Below are 25284 nucleotides of genomic sequence, written 5' to 3' on the forward strand. Positions count from 1 at the left end.
ATTATGGAAAAGCTGCTATTAAAATAAATCTTCAATGCTTAAGGTGATATTACCAATATTATTCAATAAATCAAGTATTCAGAAGTGTGTATCAGAGAACAAATATAGCAGAATTCTTTAAGGTCTTTACTATGAGAGTGGTGAGGTGCTGGAACAGGCTGCCCACAGAGGTTGTGGATGCCCGGTCCCTGGAGGTGTTCAAGGCCAGGTTAGATTGGGCCCTGGGCAGCCTGGTCCAGTGTTAAATGAGGAGGTTGGTGGCCCTGCATGTGGCAGGAGGGTTGGAGATTCATGATCCTTGAGGTCCCTTCCAACCCTGGCCATTCTGTGATTCTGTGAAGATCTCTAGGTGGGACAGGTAAAAGATAAATACCTGTAACAGCCTCCCACTTTACTCCTTGTTTTGCAGCTTTGTCAAAAGAACTGACCTTTAAGTAATGTACAGCATATACACAGGCAAAATATCAAATTTAACAGATGATTTCCCGTTTTTAACACATGGCATTTAAACATTCACTGATTGAACAATTTATAAAAGTTTTATAGAATACTAAAATATTTAGAGACATTAAAAATGTTAATCTTATAATTAACAGTCAGATACATACTTTCTTTGCACATGCAAGACAGTAATATTCTAAACCTATCACTGTGAACTTTACCATAATAAACAACCATCTGTCTTCATGCTAGAAAAGAAACACTGTGTTTTTTCCACTTGGAAATCTGTCTGCATGGAAATCACAATGAAACAGATAAAAGAATTTAGCTAATAAAGAATTGTTTAATGGAGGAAAGAGTGAACACATTTCATATTAAAATCAAAGCATATTTACTCAGAAAGGAAAAGTACACTATTTTGTCACGACATTTTCAGTTAACCTTTTCTGTACTTCCTATTTGTGCAGTCCTTCCTTTCTGCTGTATGACCAAGTAACACTGTTTAAAGATTAATTTAAATTGGCAGCAAATATTCTACACTAAATTGAAAGTTAGAATTTTTAAGGTAAAGCTTGTAGCACCTTCTCATTTGCAGAAAACTTTGGAAAGTTGAATTAAAAAAAGAAGGGAACAAATTTAAAGCAGTATTAAAAGAATCAAGGCCTCAGCATTATCATAGAATCATATCACAGAAACATATAATGGCCAGGGTTGGAAAGGATCTCAAGGATCATGAGGCTCCAACCCCCCTGCCACCAACCTCCACATTCAATACCAGACCAGGCAGCCCAGGGCACCATCCAGCCTGGCCTTGAGCACCTCCAGGGACGGGGCATCCACAACCTCTCTGGGCAGCCTGTTCCAGCACCTCACCACTCTCATAGTAAAGAACTTCCCCCTGATATCCAAATTAAATCTTCCCAACTTCAATTTAAAACCATTTTCCCTTGTCCTGCTATTATCTACCCTTTCAAAGAGTTGACTCCCCTCCTGTTTCTAGGCTGTTTATAGGTTTTATAGGTTTATACTCATATGGGATTAATATCTTCAATTGCACTTCAGGAAATACACTGAATCATATAAATTATTCTCTATTTTATTTTATTTTTTTTACAAAATTAGAGACAGATTTCTACATCATCAATCATCATTTAAGCGTATCACAGATTTCAGAGGTATCAGATCCTTTAGAGTAAAACCTCTACAAGAAACCTGGTTGTCTCTAATGTATGATATATATATATATATCATATATTATATATATATATGATACGTCTGACCTCAACATATTTCTCATGAGGGCAGAACAATCTGCTATGGTTTATTGGTTAAGGAGCAACCTAATCAGAGAAGGAACTATTTCATATAATATAACTCTATCAAACTGAACCACATAACTGAGATAATGACATTCAGTTGCTTTCACTATAGAAGATGGTCTTGTACGCTATCAGAAACAGAAGTTTTCTTCCAAGAAATGAAATGGTGCATATTAAACCAGATACAAAATAAACAAATGCACATATTCTAATGAAGACAAAAGAACTATAAAAGGTCTTGTGAACAAGACTCTGCGGTGGGTCTTGTTGACTGTTACTATGTCAGCTGAGAAAATATTTTCCTCCTGAATTTAGTCAGTGGTAGATATAAGATAGAGTTCTATGTGGAATAGTGTATGAAATATACGTGTATTGATCATAGTATGATTAAAACAGTTAGGTATATTTATTCTTAGAGTAAAAATACAATTTCCTTGACTGGATTGTATATAAGACTGTTTACTTTCTCCCTGTAGTCTCAGCATATCCTTACTCTGTGATTACCGTTTCTCCCTGATCGACAATAAATAATTACAAAATGATCACTGGATACATTCATGTCCTATAATTATGAGTTCTTCCCATACTTTCTGAAGAACTGGTCCCTGAATGTCAAAACATTACAATGACAGTTCAGCTGGGCAGTTTCTCATCTCATTACGCTAAATTATCAGGCTTGTAGAAATCTTAGGACTAAATAAAATCACTTTACAGTTACTTTTCAGCTGCTAAATATAAAATACATCAAATCTGATCCTGATCTATATAAGCATACAGCGTGGAAGCACATGGGTTGCAGCTGCCCAGGGAGCTGCCACTAAGCCTATCACACACCACAGCCCTGGTGACCCAGCAGTGCTAAGCATGAAGCAGAGAGCTATTGAAGGTGAGGTTGTGCATTGTAAAAGCAGAGATCTGTGAAAAGAGGAACTCCTTAATTCATATCCTCCATACAATGGGGAAAAAAGAAATGTTCTTTAAGTGCTAGAACTATTACAACACATCCTATGCAGAAAAATGGATCACTGTCAAAAATCTCTTCATCAAGCATGCCTACAAGGTTCTGCAAAGCAAATGGCTTCCCTTACAAGTTTAGAAAAAAGAGAAATCTCATGGAAATGAGATACTCAGCCACTAAAAGGATGATTCTCTAATGGAGCTAACAGTTTCATTTTTTTTTTTTTTAATTCCTATTCAGGTTTTACCGAACGGAACAGTTACCATTGTGTCTAAAAGTAGGATGTTTCAGTCCTAATCATCATAGCTCTAGTTACAACACTGTCTTACTGTAGTATTCCCCCGCTTTAAATTCCCCCGCTCATGAAATGGCTATAATTCAGTTATATTTCCACACTTGATTTTTGAAATAAAGTTACAGAGAAGGGAACCAGAGAAGATAACTACTTCCTTTACATGGACAAGATAAATAGGTAAATTCTCCAAAAACGTAGTTGAAAGACAGTCAGTTCACCCCATTGTAGGAACTCAGCAGGCCTGTCCTGGTTAAGTTTCAAAGGTGGAAATGGCTTAGGATGACATATTTTTGTATGAGCAACATAAAAATAGTTGTTTCAGTTAGTGGTCCAGAAGATTGACAAAAGTCTGGCTCCATGAGGTAAGTGCTCTTTGAATAACGGCATTATTCAGATGTAAATTACATTCTTTTTCACTGAAAACACCAAAGATCAGAAGATTCCTTGGGACTGACAGATCATTTGTAAAGTAGAACTAGATTGGAATATGCACCAGTCAGACATGAGTGGAATCCAGAAAAGTGCCAACCCAGTGCTGTGCTTGTATACATATTCTGGTATGGGCTGGTACCACAGGATGTCTACCAAACTCCTGTTTAAATTTAACATTGCCTACTCTTAGCATAAATCTCTGGAAAATCAAAATTCTCCCATCAAGAATACAACAACTTCTAGCTGATACAGAGGATGTCTACTGTGTTCTTTGGAACAGAGGAGTAATTTTAGTAAAATAAATGTATGTACATAGACAAAATGCTTTATGGATGTATTGAAAATGCTTCAGTGAAACACACACCGACTGGAAAATAAATCTGTTATCCTTGAAGGAAACCTACTTTTCCTGTTCCACTGTTTTTTGGTGCTGTTTGTACAGCCACTGAGAGCAAATGCAAACTATGCAGAAGATATGAACAGATTTCAATTTTTACACTGGTAAAACTGAATGTATATGATTTACTGCATTATAGACTTGGAAAAGGCTGAAAAATGTAATATTCTCTGATATCTACAGCAACACACTGCAATTATTTTTTTGAGCTGACTGCCATTGATTGTTTTCTCATATAGTGAGAGTAATGACCTACCTTCACACTGTAATACAAGGTGATATTAGCTCAGATACACTAGCAGTCTGGAAAGGGCATTTTTAGACTCATTTTGTACCCTGGGAAGTTCATTAGGAGAATGTTACAGTCGCATAATCACAATCGAGGGTGTTTTTATTTTGCTTTTTCTGTACAACAGTGACAATGTGCAATACTCAGAATTATCTACCAACATTAATAACTGATGCAACTTAAATGCTAAAACAGCTTCTGTAGCCAAAACCCCCACACCTTTCTGAAAAGTGGTAATGCAAAATAATTAGGATTTCAAAACAGAAAACCTAGTAGTTAGGGCTTTTTTCTTTTTTTTTTTTTTTTCCCCAAGGAAACAAAAATTGTTCAAACAATTAATTATACTGAAATTCTAATTATGTTCATTTGAGTAATCTGTGCATTATAAGCAGTAGAAATACAATACAAGTGTAAATGTATAGAGTGTTTTTCATTGAAGTATCATCTATAGAGGCAAAAAAAAAGAACACCAAAAAACAAAAAAACTAAAACTGTAGAAAGTAAAAATGTATCTTTTGAAGAAATATTTTCCCTATATTAATAAATTAACTTTCTTCTCTTTGAGAAATATTAGGTTGCATGCCATGCATTAAAGCTGCCCGTAAGGTTTTGCACAAATAACACCTTTATTTCCATTATCTGAATTCTTACTCCTATTAACGTGCCCAGATCTGCTATCACTTGCCTTACACTGCAAGATAGAATTATCCTGAATACCTGAACGAATCTACTTCAGTTATCAACAACAATTGAGATGGAAAGCAGAGCAACATGATTCCTACTACTCCTTCCCTTTTCTTGTTTCATAGGAACGTAAGACATGTGTTTCACAAATAATGCAGAAAGAATGAGCCATAGCTACCTTGTTCGCAGAACCGTCCAGTGAAGTGTAATTGGCAGTCACACTCAAATGAGGCGGCCCCAGTAGGCAGGGAGATTGGATGACAAGTGCCTCCATTGTGGCACAATCCCTCCTGGCATACAGATGGCAACTCAGGGGAACTCAGAGAGGGAGTGACCGGCTCAGGCAGGGTGAGCACATCAGAAGAAATTGTAGGGAATGGTGTTGGCAGATGTGTAGGTACTGGAGTTCTGAAAGAGTAAGGACACAATATCAAAACAAAACATAGCAGTCCTGATTTTATCACTACATTTTAGCTTGATTTTAAAATAGCTTTTTTCATTTCTGTAGAAATTCAGACTACATGTAAGAAAATGTGAGTACATTAGTAATTCTGAAATCAAGTCCTCATCTTGAAATGTAGCAAAAAAGATAATTTTTCCATGTGAATGATCAAGGAATAATCTCCATACATGTAGCACAGTTTGTACAAGCTGTCATAATTCTTTTTTGGTGCATGTTAGCAATGGAGTACTAATTTACAGCTTGAAGCTACCATTCTAGAAAACATGACTTCCATGCAAGTTGATTAAGCATATATATATATATATAAAGAAGAAAAGGGCTTTGATGCAACAATACAGCATTTTTTGTGTTGAGTTATAAATGGCTACATAAGAGAGAGGACAAGAGAGGGAGAAAAAAAAACAAAAAAAATGATATTTTTCATTGTTCCCCGGCAATTTTCTCGTGTAGGATGACATTATCTTTCTCCTCTCAGCTTTTGAGCTTTCACATTAACTACCAGACTGTTAATCAGTTTCTTCCTATTTAATTACTTCCTATCACCAGTTTGCTAGAAATGAGTTAGCAATGCCACTTGTTTGTCCCTTGTTTATTATTGCTTTTTGCTTCTGTCCTGAGAGCCAAACCTGTAGCTTACAATAACCATTTAAATTTAAGGTTTAACTAACCAGAATAGTTTAAATGTGACATAGAAAATTATTACCATGAGGGCAAACCAAAAAGAATCAAAAGTCACAAGAATATTCATGGCTATTTAAGATATGCTACTTAATATGCCTGCACAGTTAAAAAATAAATCACAAGATTTTACATAAGAGATTGGCAATTATTGTTTTACTTTATGAAGTTCAGGAGGGTTCACTATTTCCAGAAAGGAATTACAATTTTCAAGTTTTGCAAAAGTAAGCTAATAAGATAATGTACTCTACTTACTTCATTGGTAATTTTAGCCTCCTGAACATTTCTCTTGTGTCTTAATGTTACACAAATACTTGTATTAGAGAAAGGCAGGCTTAGCTGAGCTGAAATGGTAGTCACATTTTGACAAAAAATAAAAATAAAAAAAAAATAGAGAAATTCAATGAAATTTCTGGGAGTATGTGATACATCAACAGCAAAAATCATTGCTTTTTTGTTTTGGTATGGTTTTGTGTGTGTGTAAATGGTGGCATAACTGTTTGACAAAAATAAATATTAAAAATAAAAAAAAATATATAGTTTGGCCCTTGCTGCACACCTTACTCTCTCCTTTTCACCTATTCTTGCACAAGATATAACTTCTGCTTCATCATATTGTACAAGCTGGGATATGTCTTGAAGTGTTTGAAAGGGATGATGCCTCCTAAACATAATTAAGACTCTGGCTTATTATGCTATTCCCTCTCACTTGTGTTAAAATATGGCTTACAGAGAAACAAGAGTGCCAGGTACAAATCTCTGTTTATCAAGACTGACTGCTTCATTAACTCCTGCCTTTTTGTAAACATTCTGTATAATACCACACAAAAATGACATGAGATCACATGAATGATAAATAAAATTATATATAAATAATAAAGAATATACATTGGTGAAATGAAAAATGACTTCATGACAAAAGTCATCTCAAATGAGTTTGGTTCTTCTTTATCGAAAAACAAACAAAGACTGAATCCTTTCTAAGACAATTTTCCCATTAAACTTACCACATATTCTTGATGACTGCTTCTGTCTTATGTTTTTACTAGCCTTGTTTCTGAAGGATATAAAACTCATCTAAGTTTATTCAGTTCCATTTACTTGATAGAAAGATTCATCAGAACCAGAACTGCTTTTTATTAAAACGTTTTCATTGCCCCCACACAAGCTGTGTGAAAGATTCTAGAAGTTTATAAAGTTAGTGGAATTTACAGATGGTGGAGTTAGTACCTCATAGCACTCAGAAGCATACTGGGACTTCAATAATACAAATAAAATCAGAGAAATATGTATGTTGGAAGCTTGGTGATAATTCCTCACTGAAAATAATTGAAAATGTGTTCAGAAATAGCTTGAATGAAGAGTGACATAATCAAAAACATGATATCGAAAACACACATGCTGTGGTTGTTAGAAATGAAGTTACCAAGGTTTCAAGGAAGTCAAAGTTTTCCACTTTATATGAGAGAAAAGCATCCAAAAAGATAGCAGATAACAAGATTGAAAGTAAATTCTTAAAAGATTTTGGAGGCTGAAGACAGTGATAAGAGGTTTAGAAATCTATGAAAAAATAATGGGCTTCCTGTTTATTATTATTTAGATTGATAGAATTACAATATTTCGACTTATACAAGTAGAATTATAACAAATAACTTAACTATCTGGGTTGATACTTACTCTCTTCTCTTAAGGGAAAATCTAACATGAATTAAACGTGGGCTAGTCTATGGAAAACACACCAATGTGGCTGTTACGTTTTACAAGGCTAGCACAAGAAAACAGAAAAGCTATTTACCTGCCAAGATGACAACAATGAATTAAAAAATGACTAAATCACTTGCTCCCAAAGCATTATTTTATGTTTGAAAAACTCTGATCTAACAGTGGATCACATAAAGAATCAGACATCTATAGGAAAAAAAAAAATTGGAAACTGTTACTAGGACTTGTGGTTGACTTTTCTATTTTGTTTGGAAAAAAAAAAAACAAAACACAATAAAAACTAAATAAAATTTGGGTAAGAACACACACCGACACTAAATGCTTCCTGTTAGTTATGAGAAAGACTACCTCTCTAATGCCATACAAACCTATAGGTGATCACTGCAAAATTTACTTCTCCAGATCAGGTCATAGCTAGTGTCAGGGGTAAAGCACTGAATGAGAGGCATATTAGCAAGCCACGCTTTCTTGCATTGAAAACAATGATTTCCAACTATGGAAGCTACAATTTCTCTCTAGAGTAGAGCCAAAGGAGCATTTCAAACAAAAGGTTATAAGTACAAATAATGCAGCCAAGCTTCATTTTTTGGTTGTCCATCTAATCCACAGAGAAGAAATTAAGAAAAGCTTCTTGGCAGATTGATTTCTCCCTGGTTCATACACCAGTTTTTCTCAGAGCATCAGTCCTTGCAGTGCTGTTCTGGATGTTTCACTTTAGATGGTGTCTGACTGCCTCTTTGCCAGCCCTGCTGCCAGGCACCCTGCAGCTTGTTTGTTTACTGCAAAAGCAGAGCAGAGTTTGCCCGTGCTCATCAATGGGACAAACATCTGCAGCTGCACTCACAACCTATTCCAACTGCTATGAATAAGCAATGACCTTGACTCAACTGTTTACCTAAAATATTTAGTTGAATAAAGAATCAGGAATTGTTTAAAGTAATTTAGTAATTGAGATGTTAGAGGTTTTGACAATGTGTAACAAAAATAAATCAGGCAAAACTTGATTCACAAGGCCACAGTTTTCTGTTTTTCCTTTTTGATTTCCCAGCATGGCGCTGCCTCTCAGGTCAGTGCTACACATGAAGAGCGTGTAACTCCCTGCAAGCATCAACACATTGCTTATAAACTTCAGACAAGCTCAAACAGCTGAGTCTTAGTCTGTAACCTTGTGTTTCATAGCTGAGTACATGTAAGTTTGAAATGTTTGTCTGAATATCTAAATATAGATGTTAGTGCATTTCAAAGTTGTTTGTTTTTTTTCTTCCCCACATTCCTCACCAACAAGGGAGATCTATGATGGCAAGAATGGCAGGAATATAGCACTTCAGGATCATGCTTATTTTTCTGCTGTTAAATCACAAGCACAAATAGTCTGACCAGCTGTTCTTCCTACATCCCTATGCTCTCATTTCCTTTTCAGAAAGTGGCTGAAACTAAGAGATAGGGATTCTGTGAAAAAGGTAACCAAAATTAACTTAAGTTCTTAGCTTTTCTTCCCACCAAGTGGAGATGTTCAGATGTACAGTGACCATTTCAGGAAAATGTTATTCATACATGCAGACTGAAAAAGTAGGTGAATGTGCAAAACAGATTAAGAATAGCACAAGAAATATTGTAATTTCTTGAAATTAATATCCCTGTATTCCTGAATAAACAATCAAAGCAAAGAAATGAAGTTCTAATGTATTTTGTTATATGGATACATGTTATATGAACACTATGGCAGAAGGCTATTTAAGAAAAAATTGTAATTTCTTGTAAATCATGAAATGTGATAATTGTGCTTATGTCTAGAAACAGTCTAAAAATTACAAAATCATGAGCACTTGTAATTTTTAAAGGCCTGAATAAATCCAACGATCTTTATGCTGAGATAACACAGTATGCAAATTCCTCATTTTTGTCAGTCTCTTGACTCTAGGATCTCAATCTTTTGCACAGTTTTAATTTGAAAAATATCCATCATATTTTTATTAAGCTGTCTGTTATTTGTCTTACTTATTTCCATTTGCTCCTTGTTACATCACCAATCATGACACACTTCCAAGAAACGCTCTCCTAGTCTTCTGCGGAAGCTGGCAGCCTGTGGCCTGGAAAGATTCAGACTTTGCTGGGTAAAGAACAGGCTGGATGTCCAGGCCAAAGACTGGTGGCAAATGGAGTTAAATCCAGCTGGCAACTGGTAACAAGCGGTGTTCCTCAGGGGTCCTTATTGGCACCTATCCTGTTCAATATCTTTATTGATGACCTGGAAGAGGAGATTGCGTGCACTCTCAGTGAGTTTGCAGATGACACCAAGTTAGGAGGAAGCGTGATCTGCCTCGGGGTAAAAAGGTGTGAGGGATCTGGACAGGCTGAATGGCTGGGCTGAGACCAAAGGGATGAAGTTCAACAAGACCAAGTGCTGGATCCTGCACTTTGGACACAACCACCCCTTGCATCACCAGAGACTTGGGACAGAGTGGCTAGAAGACCATGTGGAAGAAATGGACCTGGGAGTGTTGGTTGACACTCGGCTAAACATGAGTCAGCAGTGTGCCCAGATGGCCAAGAAGGCCAACAGTATCCTGGCTTATATCAGAAATAGTGTTGCCAGCAGTAGCAGGGAGGTGATCATCCCACTGTACTCAGTCCTGCTGAGGATGCACCTGAAGTACTACAAGAAAGACATCAAGGCCCTGGAGCATGTCCAGAGAAGGGCAATGAAGCTGGTGAGGGGTCTGGAGCATAAACCTTAAGAGAAGAGGCTGAGGGAACTAGAGTTGTTTAGACTGGAGGGGTCTTAAGGGAGACCTTACAGCTCCCTAAAACTACCTGAAAGGAGGTAAATATTATATAATAACACTTTAAATTCAAAAACCTATAATTACTGGAAAACTGCGTAAATGTTTCACATGAAATAATGAACATGCTACACTGGCTGGTATCATATATGTTGATTACTAATTATCTATTCAATATGAAATAACATGAAAAAGGTATCTGAAATCAGATAATAGATTCTGTGTCTTTAAGATCAGACAGATGCACATCTGTTCAGCAAATTCAGTATTCCAGAAGAAAAACCTGCTTCAAAAAAACATGTATGGGTACATGAGAGCCTTGTGCGGAATGGTCAGGGAGACGACAAAGCCAAAGTCTTCTTAGTGATGACCAGGAAAAGGAGATGAAGCAATGGACACAAACTGAAATACAAGAAATGATTTTAGTAGCCATAAAATGGGCTTCGAACTGAAATCTGCAAAGAGAGTAGACTTGTCCCCAAAGTAGTTAATTATCAAGCTAATGGAAGCCATGTCTGCAGAAGCACTCTGACATTTTTCTGTGAAACACCCTGATGAGACATGCAATGGCATGGGAGTCCCAATGATATGATAACATCTGCATTGCCTACATCTTCTGGTATTTATGCACTTAACATTTTATTACTGAAGTAATGGATTTAGCCTTATCTGATATGAGCAAGATAAGGAAGTTTGTATTTTTAGCTTGTCAATAAAGTAATTTGTGCAGGGAAGCAACTGCTCTTATTTGTAATTTTCTTTTTGGAGATGTCTGTACATGCCAGTTTTGCTGGGCTGTGACAGAATATTATTGTAAACAAATGTTTTAGATTTTGGAGCCAAAAAAAAGATTTTTAGAGGCATTAGCATGCATGGTGGAATATAATTTCAAAACCCTGTGAAACTGAAAGCAACTGCACTTGAGAGAAATGTCAGCTTAAACAGGAATAAAAAATTAATACCTTGCATGCAATTTGGCAGGAATGAACAAAGCTTTTTACAGGCTGTTTATTTCACTGTTCTCAACCATGTCAAAAATAATATTTTAAATAACAGTTTCCTGATTTCCATGAATCTGCAGAACACTAGACCTGCATGCTTAGCCTACTAGAGAAATCACTTAAATTGCTTGACACATTAAGGTGAGAAAACAATTCAAGAGATTACCAGAGAGGAATTGCTTTTGTTCAGCAGTTTCTGTCTGAATCATATTTCCTCACTAATTCCAGCTTTTGTTTGATTTGGAAGAATTAAATGTCTGTTTTCCTAATAAAGTATGAAGAGATAAGTTATAATCAGTCATAGCTCTTCGAAAAATTCAATTCTCAAGGTTTGTTTCAGGCTACGAGCCCAGCTTCTTCCTCCTACCAGGCATAACATTTGGCAGCAGAACCAAGCGATGCTGTACTTACAGCTTTTCATTTAAAAATTCCCAGCTGGTATAGCATCATTTGCAACTGCTTTTGCACACACAGCATCTCATTTAATGGTGCAAACTCTTATCAATGCAAATCATATTTTTTGATATACAACTCAGTGAAGAATGTGAAAATATAATTAACAGACGTAGTGAAGTTTATGAAAGCTTTGTTTACAAATAATAAAAAAAAAATCGAACTCTTGAGATGCAAGCAACTCTTGTTTGCTTTAAGGCATCTAGGTTCCCTAGGCTTTGCAGCAGATAAATATGTAAGTTAATGTGACAGTTTGTAGCAAGACATTTTTTGTTGTTGAAACTGTAACGCCAAAAAATTTTGTAACCAAGGTATTGAAGTGAATCTTCCCTAGATGAGGCTTCTTTAGATAATATTAAAAAATAAAAAAAATAAAAAAAATTACATTTAGTACATGACAAATATTATATTTGCTAGAACTGATCTTCTGTATCAAATGCAGTACTTTTTTTTAACCTGGAATAGTGTCAAGGCCTGCATGCAGAATTGAGCATTGAACCTGTCAATTGTTCACACTAATCTTTACTTTGTTTTCTTTCTTCCTGTTCTGTAGCCTTCCTCATTCTCCTTTTTTAACCTTCATTTTCTGTCATCCAAGTATTACCATTAAAAAAAAGGGAGAGCAAGACTACAGAGCAGTGAGGAGATCAATGTGCAAATCTCAAACTTTCTGATGTTTAATCAGATCTTAAATCTGTCTGAACTTCAACTATACATTATACATTATACGTTATACATTTAGTTAACTGTCACAGAAAACCTTTTCCCAGTTCCATCTTCTACTTACTGTTTAAAAAAATTGCACTTAAAATGCTCAAGTAATATAACTTCCAGTTGATTTTTGCTATTTATTTTGTTTCTTGAAATTATTGTTTCTGAATTGGAAAAATACTTCAATTCTCCAGGCTTCTCCCAGCAGATTAGAATTTTTTTTTTATTTTTTTTTATTTTTTAACATGTCACTTTATCTGTCCTTTCGAAAGCTCTTCAATATTAGAATGCAACCATTCTGTCCCAGTCCTCAATGGCTAACTTTTACCAGGCAAACTACATCTCTGAAACGAAGCTGCTGTGAGAATCCACAGTTCCAGAATAGAATCACTACTGTTTATCAAAGCTTCTATCTGGCTTTAAGGGCTACAAACATTCTGCCATCTCGTAACACCTCATAATTTAGACTCCAAAATAAAGGAGAATCACATTTAGATCATGGATACGCAAGAGATTTCCTATGTCATAATTAATCTTAGGGATGATTTCTGCATTGCAGGGCTGCAGTAGCCAAATCTTTGCTTCTTACCTACAGTGAAGATTTTTCATATATGCAGAACTGCCTCTTCATGAAGGAAATGAGGTACTTAAACATATATTAAAACACGATGCAGTAAAAAAACAAACAAACAAAAAAAACCAACACCAAAACCAAGATGAATTTTCTTACCTAATGGATGGGGAACCGTATTCAAACACTTGTCCTTTCTCAATTCAACTCAATGAATGCTTATTCCATGCAAGCCAGAACAGACCAAGGGACTGGTTTCAGGAGCTCTTATTGCACTTCCAGTCTGTTAAGTTTGTAATTCCATCCAGCCAAGGATGAAACTGAGTTCAAGTATCTGATGAACTGGAACAGCACACTTATGACTGATCATAAGAATGAGAGGGAAAGCAAGGATGTGCCGAAGGTGAGTTTTGTCTTGGACAGTTTCATCTCAATTTGTTTTGGGGATGCCCTTTGTGAGATGCATTTTCAAGGACAAGAAGTGGCACTCTCAGATACTAGCAGGAAAGAGGGGAACCTTAAACAGAATTGAGTTGCTTCCAGAAATGCAGTGAAACACACACACTATTAGGACAGAACTTCAGTGTACCCCAAGTGCATTACAGATGCTTGAGAGTACGTATTTGGTTTTTAGCTGCCTCACGTGAGAACAATTTAGACATCTAAGTTTATTTTCACAGACACAATCCCTAACCCCTTTGTGTATTAAATTCCCAGTGTATTGACAATTGTTCTTGCCTACATAACGGAAATAGGGAAGGCCTACACCGCTTTATAAATATCAATTAAGATTGCTGGATATAAAGTATTACACCATTCAAAGACTGTGTGACTAGAGAGTGACGAGAACATAAAAAGGTTTTATGGATCAAATACTATTGAAATTATCCTCACTCCTAACCTAGAAGCAAGGTGAGACAGGCATGTAGACGGTATTAGTACAGAATGAGTTAAAAACACAGAGTACTTTTGTGTATTATCTAACTTTCCTTCCAGATTTAATTTCTAATTATATCTTAATGCTGCTGGATGGCTGGCGTGCATAAACACAGGCATCATTTATTCATCAGTAATCCGGCATTTAATTAAAACATTACTGCATTCCCATTCAGTGCAAAAGGAAAAACAGTGTAAATATGACAGGTCAAAAATTTGCATATTACTAGATAAAGAAATATACTATTGAAAAAATCCTAAATAGTATTTTACAATGTATTGAATAATAAACTAGAATTATAGTTCTTTACGTAGCATTTTCCTATCAGGACTAGATGATACTATATTCACTAATACATTTGTCATAGGTGAGATAGTGAACAACAGCCCACAGTGGATTTAACAACTGGAGCTTACTGAAGAACTGACAAGATCAGAGTTTTACTTTATTTGATTATCTCATACATTCACTTACTCCTCCCATCATCACTATGTTTGTTAGGTCTCCATTATCCTTCCCAGTAGGGAGGTTGCTACTGATTTAGGAAGCTTGGTGGAAAGTCATGTCAATTCACATTTAGCAGCTGCTTGTAGTTACTGGTGTTGTTTTCAGCCATGATCCCTATGCATCCATGCCCCTCTGTGAACTTCAGGATCTTTCCCACTTTCCAGAATCCTTCCCCCAGCCAGAATCTTCACCTTTTTTCCTTCTTAGGCCCCTTTTTCTCTCCAAGATTCTCACTTCTTTTCAGGAACTTTGTTTTTCAGCACTCTTTTCTCCAGAACCCTCAAATATCCATTTTTCTTAACATAAAATGTCTCTGTGCATGCTTCATCAGCCTCCTAGCCAGAGCTGCTATTTCCTATTTTGCTAGTTGGAGGTTTCAAATTATGCCATGTTTGTTCAGTCCAGAGATTATCAAAATTTACAACTGATTGCAGATATTATGTAGGAGATTCCTGTTTCAGACTTCTAAAGTTTAGTTGGGGATATTTGTGTCCTATTTTTACCTATTTTTGGATATTTGTGGTGTCCTGCCTCCCACTCCCACTCCACTCCCCAGCTATCTGCTGCCAATCAATGTTAACAACATAATCCTTTTATTGTCTACAACATTATCATATTTTAGAGTGTCACAGTTTAAGAGGTAGTGTAGGTAAATATCTTTTCCTTCTTCCTCATATTAATATGTAATGAATGTAAGCATACACTACATGAAGTTATGTTTTTATTATCGAGATTTTCCTAGAGGCAAACTAAATCCTGATGTATGGAATATTTTCCTTCCTTTAAATTGGAGAATCATTTGAATTTTGACCACAATGCATTTTTGCAGTGAGCATTCCCACTTGAGAATGAACAAATACTTTAACAATGTCAGTGACAGAACCAACATGAAGAATCAATAACAAAGAAATTAACATGTTCAATACTTTCGACCTCATGCTCAACCTCCTTTCCCTTCCAAATAGTCCAAGGCATCAAAATGTCACTCAAAATACTCTTTTCTCTCCTAAATATTTTAATACATTTCATCTGCCAATAAGACTCTTAGGACAGAATTCTCTTCATCAAACACTATCTAAGATTTTGGAAACTTGCTGAAGTTGATCACCTTGATTCTCTCTGCAGCTGACCCAAATAAAGAGAAAGGCATCTCATGCAGTTCTAAGATAGATGACCGCCTGGAGATGGAACTGTAAAAATTAACTTTGATGGCCAAAGACAAATTCTTGCTTCTAGTCACTGTGTCATTCTTAAAATGTATGTTTTGATTATATAACACAACAACAGCCAAAAAGTTGTGGGTATTTGAAGCAGATGCTAAAATACTCCATGTGAATTATCTTAACCACAGAGAACACGGCTTATGTTTACTTTGTTCAAGCCTAAACTGTTCTTTTCTAAACCTTTGAACAACTTAAGATGACAATGGAAAAAAATTCATGAAATTTTAATGTCAGCAAGAGAAAGAGACTCTGGTTTAGCTAAATCTTTTACAGAAATTAACAGACAGCATTATCACAATTGCAAATGAGAAACTATGTTATTAGTGTGAATCATCAGAAAAAAAGAGCATCAGTTCAAAAATCAAGAAATAAGGACAAGAAATTCCAGATGTCTCCAGATTTCATTCTTTCCTTTCAACTTGTAGAACAGTAACTCAAAAGAGTCAATGCAGGAATCAAGATCAAATACAGCAGAAAAACAACACACACTACACCGGATTATTCAATTTTGGTTATGACTAGTAATAATTAAGGAACTGTCTTCTCTCAAAATGAATTACTCAACAGGAAATGCTAAAAATGGATTATTCATACTTTCACATCTTCTCACCAGCTGAAATGCTCTAACATAAAAAGATCATAGGTAAGCAGAGAAGAAATTAAACTAAAAGCCTTCTATATTAAAATTATCACAGGTCAAATTTAAATAAGATGATATTATGCATCTGCTGCACCTAACAGCAACATACACACTACCCGTGTCTAAATGCTACACGACTGGACACTGGTTACAATTTGAGAAAAGGCAATGCCTATCACTGAAAGTCACTCATCTTTTCAACCACGAAACAAGTATCAAAGGATAGGTTGAAGGAACTGGGATTGTTTAGCTTGGAAAAGAGAATGCTCTGGGGAGACCTCATTGAGGCCTTCCAGTACTTGAAAGGAGCATATAAACAGGAAGGGGAATGGCTATTTACGAGGGTGGATACTGATAGGAAAAGACAGAATGGTCTTAAACTGAGACAGAGGAGGTTTAGGTTAGATATTATGAGGAAGTTTTCACTCAGAGGGTGGTGACGCACTGGAACAGGTTGCCCAAGGAGGCTGTGGATGCCCCATCCCTGAAGGCATTCAAGGCCAGGCTGGATGTGGCTCTGGGCAGCCTGGTCTGGTGGTTGGCGATCCTGCACATAGCAGGGTGGCTGAAACCACATGATCATTGTGATCCTTTTCAACCCAGGCCATTCTATAGTTCTATGTCATACTTGTGTTTTTAGAGCCCAGAAATTTAAGAAAACGATCACTTCATTTTCATACAATACTTTTTCAATTTTATAATATCAGTGAAATACATTAGGCAGTTAATTCTACAAAATGACTGCCTTTTCAATAGACTAATATTACTTGGCCTTCAGCCTTGCTCCTTACATCCATTAAAAACTACATATTTCAACTTCTTATTTAAATAAGGAATGTTTTTGAGGGTTAAATGAGCTAGCTCACACATGTCAGCTAGGGCCTTGGATGGGTACTAGTAGTGGAACATCTTCTCCTAATTTTAGAGTGGGTGGGGAGATTCAAATAGATAAATCTGGCTTCAGAAACCTGGCCTGTAGCACATATATCTCAATACATAGAGATTTATGCATAGGCATATGCAAATGCATACATAGACAAAGATTTTTGTTTTGCTTCTTTCTTTCTCTCTGTCTTTTGTTTGACCAAAAGCCAGGCTTCCTCTCTGGCTAATGCCAGGCTGGATGGAGCTGTGAGCACCCTGGTCTAGAGGGAGGTGTCTTTTTTTTTCCATTTTTGGAAAGTATTAGCAATTTCATCAGCTTTGGGGTTAATGAGCTGAATCCTTCCCTTTTCCCATATATAAATAAATTACTTAATATTTCCACTATTGATATGACAGAATACTGTTTCCTATAAACCACACAGCTTCAAAAGAAATACTCAAAACCAGAATTGTTTCTAGAAATTTACCACTAATTTGAGAAGGATATGTGAAGGAACTAAAAGAAACGTAAAAACTTGTCTACATGTGATTTTGTGATTTTGTGCAAATTGCCCAATATGTATGTGAATATCTGCTGCAGGTTTGCATGGACTAAACAGTGACTGCTTTATACTCTGAAAATTCTGTGTGTAGTGGAATATATTCTGAGAGAGTGTTTCTTTTTGGAAACTATTCATTGAAAAGTTTACACACACATTACAAATTCCTGCTTTCAATATACCAGCTCTTCAGGAAAAAAAATTCTACTAATGAATATGTCTATAAAAACGTGCCTAGATTTTAAGGCTAAACTTCTAAAGCATTCTCTCTGTACTTATGAGCTGTGATTTCACTTCTAAAGAAAGAAGGAGAAAAAGAGAAGACTACAACAGGATTCAAAGCTGTCAAGATATTTTTCTGAATAGTTACTCAAATAAAGATCAAAATTTTAAATACTATATTAATGTTTCAAGGCTGCAGGGGGCACTAATGCACTGTATATCTGTACTACCGCAGAGCAAGAGTCAGACAGGATATGATTAAACAGTCCTGCAGGTTACAGATACAGAAAGAAAAAAAAAACAACAAACAAGCAATGAACTATTTATAATCAATTTAGGTTTTGAAAAATTAGGTAATTGTAAAATATTTATATGAATTTTTGAGAGGAATTGATGTTTCTTTTACTGAAAAATATATTTGTTTTTCTGCTGCAAACAAGTAGTTACAAGGATAAGACTGTTTTCTTAACTTTATAACCACTGTCCCTTGAAGGATCATATATCTTCCTAGTATGGCATTACTTAATACTACAGCTTTAAACAAATAATCCCAATTCCCTATAGAAAAAAAAAAAGTTGCTTAGCAGATCTCTGGAGAAAACCATTTGTTAACTGTTGGTAATAACCTGCTTATATCTTAATCAGCCAATACAGATATTATCTGGCTCACAGACTCATTTTAATTATAATGCATTACAGTAAGAAATTAATATACATGTTTTATAAAATGCAAATACATCTTTCAGTATTTTATCAGGTTACTCAATATTTTTCATTTTAGAACCTAGGAATGATGTTTCTCACTGCAGGTGCAGCTTCTGTTCAGATGAGAGCCACAGAGCTGATCAGAGGGCTGGAGTACCACTTCTGTGAAGGAGTGGGGCTTGTTCAGCCTGGAAAAGAAAAGGGTTTGGGGAGACCTCGTTGTAGCCTTCTAGTACCTAAGGGGAGCTTACAACCAGGAGGGTAACTGAATTTTTACAAGGGCAAACAGTATAGGACAAGGGGGAAGGGCTTTAAACTAATAGAAGAGAGAATTAGGATGGATACTGTGAAGAAATTTTTTACTCAGAAGGTGCTGAGGTGCTGACAGGTACAGGCTGCCCACAGATGCTTTGGATGCCACATCTCTGGAGACATTTCAAGTTGGATGGGGTCCTGGGCAGCCTAATCTGGTGGGTAGTAACCCTGACTACAGCAGGAGAGTTGGAATTAGATCTTTAAGGTCCCTTGCAACCTAAGCCATTCTATGACTTCATGATTATCAATTCAGAGTTTCCAGTTACATCTTTCAGCCATGGGTTCTAACATTCTGTCCCTGCTGAAGAAGAAATCTCCTCTGTGTCCAGTGTTTCTCCTTATTAAATGTACGTGCTCTCATCAAATACAGTATGATGACTGTATTCATCCTGTAGGACAAATAAAGAGACAGATTCCAATTTCTTTGAGGATTTTTTAAACCCTTTATCCTTTCTAATACTCATGCACTTCTCTGGGAGAAACTAGTACAGAATAACCAACATCACACTCAATAATGTAAACAGAAATTATCTATTATCTGTCTGAACAGGAAAGTAGACAATCACATTTGCCATTTTGGTCCAGAAGTTTTCTTCACACTTCTTGTCTGCATTAACCGAAAAGAACTCCTCAGGACATTGGCCTTACCTTTGGTATTTGGCCTGTTTAAACAACAACTCACAATATGAATTTGCACAAAAAACTAACTTCAAAAATATTATCATGCATATTTTTTTCTTGTAATAATTGAACCTACAACGTCTGAGCAATTTTAGAGGAATTTTATTTCAAATACCTTTTAAAAAACAAATACTACAGATGCTGAATTACAGTCACAATACATGACACTAAAATTGACATATTTTGGTTATCAATAACATAAAGCACTTTAAAAAATCTGGTTTTAAAATTTAGATTCTTGAATCATATATAAATCTGAAGTGAAAAGGCATTTTGAAAGTGCTCTTCTAAAGAGAAGCTAAAACTATTTAAATTGTAAAAATATGTTCAAAGCCTCTTTAAAAAAGTGAAATACTATCTGTGACTGGCTTTATTTTCTGTAAAAACACAAAAGGTTTTTTAAGGCTGATTGTTTCACTTCTAGCTTTCTTAAATGAGATTTTTACAAACCCACAAATACTTTATAAGTCATGAAGTTCTGTACTCCATTCACTGACATGATAAAGCACAAAGAATGGATTCCTGCAGATACCTGCCAGCCAGAATAAAACTGAGCTTCTAAACTTTTCTCTTGATATTCTGGCTTTTGTAAGTTGAAGGCAACTTATGATTCCTTATTACTTCTGTATCAGTTTTGATACTTTTATATCAAAGCAATTCTCAAAGATGATAAAAAGCAAAGACAAAATCTTATACTGATTCAAGTTTCAGTAGGCAAATTCTTCCTTTTGGTATGACTCTTATTTCTCCTTATTCTGCCTAATATGCCTCTCTTTTTACAGAACAGGCTGCTACAATAACAAGAGCAACTACATCTCCATTACAGTGCACTCTCTGCATACAACTTGGAAATCATGGAAACCCGCTGTGAAGTGCAATTATTTATGAGTATATAACATAACATTTTATCTCTATTTCTAGATTTCTGAGATTGGAATGTCATCGATGCTTGCACTAAAACTTAGTGTGATTGTAATCCATTAAGGAAGATATACAATATAATTTCTTTTATTAACCAATTGCTTTTGAGACAATTCCTCTGATTATATATACTTAGCTTTTCTGAACCATTGCTCATAAAAAATTTAAGGTGAGATATATAGGGAAACCTCTTTAAAGCAGAATTCTGTCAAACCATCCATACACCCATGTGCAAGTTTTAGACAAGCAGGAAAAAAAAGATTATTTTTTTCTACTCTAATAGAGTAGAAGAAGAGGGTTTTACTGTTCACAGACCTGTCTGGCTAGAAGCCAAAGTGATTATTTCAGGAAACTACTGAACCATACCACTTGATGTCTCATGTCACTAAAATAATTTTTCTTAACCATTAAAGAAGTTCCCAAAGAGTATTACAACTACTTCACACATCATATAATTAATGCTGTGAAAAATACATGTGATGAAGTTTTAAAATCCCTGAGAAACATCTTCAGCTTCTGCTTTGTGAAGCAGCTCCAGTCTTGTTAGAAAGTTTGTTTGTTTTAGATAAAATTTTATACTTTCATGTTTACAAAATCATTTTGTATTTGTGGGGAAACCATATTGAAAAATGGCAGCAAAAAGACAGATAATTCATCAAAAAATAAGACTCATGAATCTTAAAAATGCATTTTGTTAAAATACTTCTTTTCATGGCTTTATATTTCAAAAGCTAACTATATTCTTCCTTGAATTACAGATTTTCTGAGAAGGTATAAATACTCAAAGCACTGTGGTAGAAGGTAAGTAACACTGTTTTTAGCCTACAGCAACCCCAAAACAGTGCAGCAATCTGCAGGGTTCCCGAAATCATAATCTTTGATGTAAAGCAAAAAAGGAGTCTTCCTCATTTACTGTAGCTAAAAATATACAGTTCAAATCGTACATCTTCACACCTGTCAGATTACCAGAGAGAGGCTGGAACACTGAAAAAACACCTTAAAACTATCTTTGCAGCCTTGTAATTCTGATCGCTTTTGACTTTGATAACACTCCAATTACAGACAATTCACACTATGAAGTCCTTCAGATTGTAATGCCTCCCAGAATTTCTTAGCCACTCCAGGCTGGCCCACTGACCTTCATCATGACCTAACTCTCTTATCTCTTACCAGAACTTGTGATGATCTACTGAAAAGGCATCTGACAGGCAGTCTTTCTCATTTCCATATTTTAAGAATGCAATCTCTCTTACTTCCACATTTTAAAAATGGGTTGTGGTTGGATACGGTGACTTTATATACTGATCAGTTTTTGTGGCTTTGAATCTACCACTCAATGTAAAGAGGTCAAGGCTGATAGATTTTTTTGTTGTTATAGAAATCTTTAACACACATAATTCTCCTTCCTAAACACGTTTCTCTTTCATAAAGTATTAATGTAACAAACTGGATAAATTCTTCAGTTCTGTACTATGAGTGTTATGAATAAAGCTTGGCACTTTTTTTTTTTTTGCTGATTGCAAAACAAAGGGATGTACAAAGGGATCAGTTAATATGTTAAATATTTGGAGTGAAAGAAGCTCTACAAATAGCATTAATAAATTCAATAATCATATAAAGTAAGAGTCACCAGTAACTGGAGATATTAAATATTATTTAACTACACTAAAATAAATGCAAAGATGTGAACTGATTGTAAAGTAGCATTTCTTGAGCACTGGAACTTTCCTTTTAGCACACAAAACAAATGTATTATAAAATAATGAAGTGCATACATATGAACAGCAGAGCAGAAAGTCAGTTTCTTTTAAAAATCTGTGAATATTCCCAAAAATTTCTCTACTGTGCAGCTGCATCAGACTGTTTTCCAAAATATCTGAGGTATCGTTTATTTGCAGCAACAGTGTCTCAGACATATACGTTGGCACAACTAAATTGACACATATCCTTGCTAATGCCTCCCTGATAAAAACAGGACAAAAAGAAAAGCTTGCTACCATTTATGACTTACTACCTGTTGTGCAAGTACCTGTCCGTTCTAACAGAAATCAAGATCTCATCACACTTAGTCATTACAGACACAACAACGGTGACTGCCACAGAAATTTGTTGACAGAATTAAGAATCACTCTCCTGCTGATGTAACACATGTCTGAAGTGGCAGAAAAGTAAGAAAGATAAATATAAACATCACAAAAAATATTGTTAGCCTTATAGAAATTGAGGGTTTTGCTAACAATGGTTGGTGTTAATTCTGTGCTATGCTGATGAGATGATGCCTTTTCCAGAAATAGGGAGAAAGGCTTAATACTTATGAAGATGCTATCTCACCTGCATATATGCCTGCACATGAATTTGTCTAATATCTATCACAAACAATTTCCACAAAATTCTTCAAAAGACTGAGCTAAAGGCTTACATGAACATTTACAGTGATTTTGAGGATTTATAGGCCATCAGCTGACAGGAATGTCAAAGGAAGAAAAAAAGGTAACAGAAAAATACCCAGAATTCACTCACACACTACAGCAGAAAAGAAATTTCATTTGACAGCAGAACTCACAACAGAAAAGAAAATATTAAAAATAAATATGATAAAAGATGTGGGTAATCAGAAAGGACAAATCAAGCAATGAGGATGAAAGTATAGAAAATAAAATCAGGAATGGGAAAAGGAGAAAGAGGTAATCAGTAATACACACAAAAAAGGTTATCAGCCAGCAAAAGTAACAAATGACAGGAAAAAAATAATAATAATAAAAAAGGATAAAAACCAAACAATGCTTATCATTATGTTTACATTGTACAAAAAAGCTATTAACATCAAGCATAATGTGAAATGAATATAAATGAAGCTTTATCTTCAATTCTGTACTCTGGAAACATTTTTGTCCAATCAGTACATTAGATACAGAAAATACAGAAAATATGTTAAACAAAGAGCTGAGTAGTATGAGTATGATTAATTGAATCGTTTTCTTCTACACTACTACACTTCTACTTTCTGTTGTTTCAGTTAATCCCACAACTCCATGCTGTTTATGAAAAAATACAAAAATCCTATAATGGGATGCAAGAATATAACTTAAAAGTCTGAATAATCTTTCATATACAGTATAAGCTCAAAGTTTCACAGTGTCTAGTATCTATTTAAAAACGAAGATGTAAGTAGACAAAGGAGCTTAGTGATTTCCACCTGCTTGCACACTGGACTGAGTGTGAGTTCATCACACTGGATGAATTCAGATGAAGAAAACCTTTAACCTTAACTAAGTCTTTTACAGAGTCTTATCGTGAACTCTGAAATACAGCATGCAGCAATATAGCACTTTTCCATTTCCAGGTGTGGAATGGTAACTTTTTGACTTTCACAACCGGCTGAGAAATAATTTTCAGCAGTTCCAACTTTCCCCTTTACAAAGTGCATATTTCATTCTGTTCATAGAAATCAAACTCCTCATACACCTGTTGACAGATGCTCTGGATTGTGGAAGTTATACCATGTTCTTATAAAGCTGGAAGTTTCATAGGGAAAAAAACATGATGAGAAATTGCACGGGAGAATAAATTTTAAAGAGCTGTTAGGGGTCTCTTGCAATCTTTTTAAAAATAACACAGAAAATAACAGAACGGAAAGGGGAGTGAGTGCCCACAGAAGGAAGGGAATTTAGAACTTAGTGGGAAGTGGAAAACTGAGGATACAGTAGAATCGAGGGCTTACTGAAAACATGTAGAGAACTCCAAAACATATTTTGTAACTCCTAAGAAAATTGCCATACATTACAAAACCCATCAATCCTCTTGATGGAATGAAACGTAGGTAATACATATTCAAGAATTTCCTTCCTAAATGCAAATAGCAATTATAGTCTTTTCTGAAATGAAGCTTAGTTTCAGCCTAGAAAAAACATCTTAAGATAAATTAACAGCAAAGGAAAGTCTTCAGGAAATAAAATCCGAAAGGCTGTCTGTGAGAATCCTTCTCTGTTTTTTTGGCTCAAAGCTTGCTTCCTGAGGTTTTTCTTGTGATAAGACTCTGAATGATTTGTTGAGGAGGCAACTAATAGGTGCTAACCGTGTGACAATGGATATCGCTTTGGGAACATTTGAAAGCCCCTTCCGCCAGAGCTGCTTGCTCTGTAGAAGAGCGGATGAGAGTGCTCAGGAGTGTTTACTGGCGGAAACTGGCCTATGACAAAACAGCTCCAGCTAGGTGTGGGAAAATTGGGGAACGATACCATCGTGTTCTGTGAGAAACAGGATGCAGATGGGCACCCCTGCTCCCTCTTATCTGCTGGCAAGGCCCGGAAGATGGGAACAAAGGAGTTTTTGCTGAGATCCCAGAGCCAGAAGCTGCCACTCAAAGGAGAGCTGACTCGACCACTTTGGATTTGAGCTGTCACTCCAAAGACAGCTGACTTCACCACTTTGAAACCATTGAAAAGGGGCCATCATCACCGTTGTGTTTCGTCGTCGTCGTTGGCAACAGGACAACTCTGCCTGACGACCCAC

The 25284-nt window shown here is 35.7% G+C and overlaps 1 protein-coding gene across 1 annotated transcript in view; it reads right to left on the reverse strand.

The window, feature by feature from the left end:
* Positions 1-25284, reverse strand: part of EYS (eyes shut homolog) — a 660788-nt gene that overhangs the window by 190159 nt on the left and 445345 nt on the right. Inside the window, exon 29 of the mRNA XM_042829470.1 lies at positions 4994-5223. Coding sequence (XP_042685404.1) covers positions 4994-5223 — 230 coding nt within the window. The remainder of the gene's footprint in view (positions 1-4993; positions 5224-25284) is intronic.

This window comes from Centrocercus urophasianus, unplaced genomic scaffold (genome assembly GCF_019232065.1).
Source record: "Centrocercus urophasianus isolate 14NV4802_14NV808 unplaced genomic scaffold, USGS_Curo_1.0 seq_10, whole genome shotgun sequence".
Taxonomy (NCBI): Eukaryota; Metazoa; Chordata; class Aves; order Galliformes; family Phasianidae; genus Centrocercus; species Centrocercus urophasianus.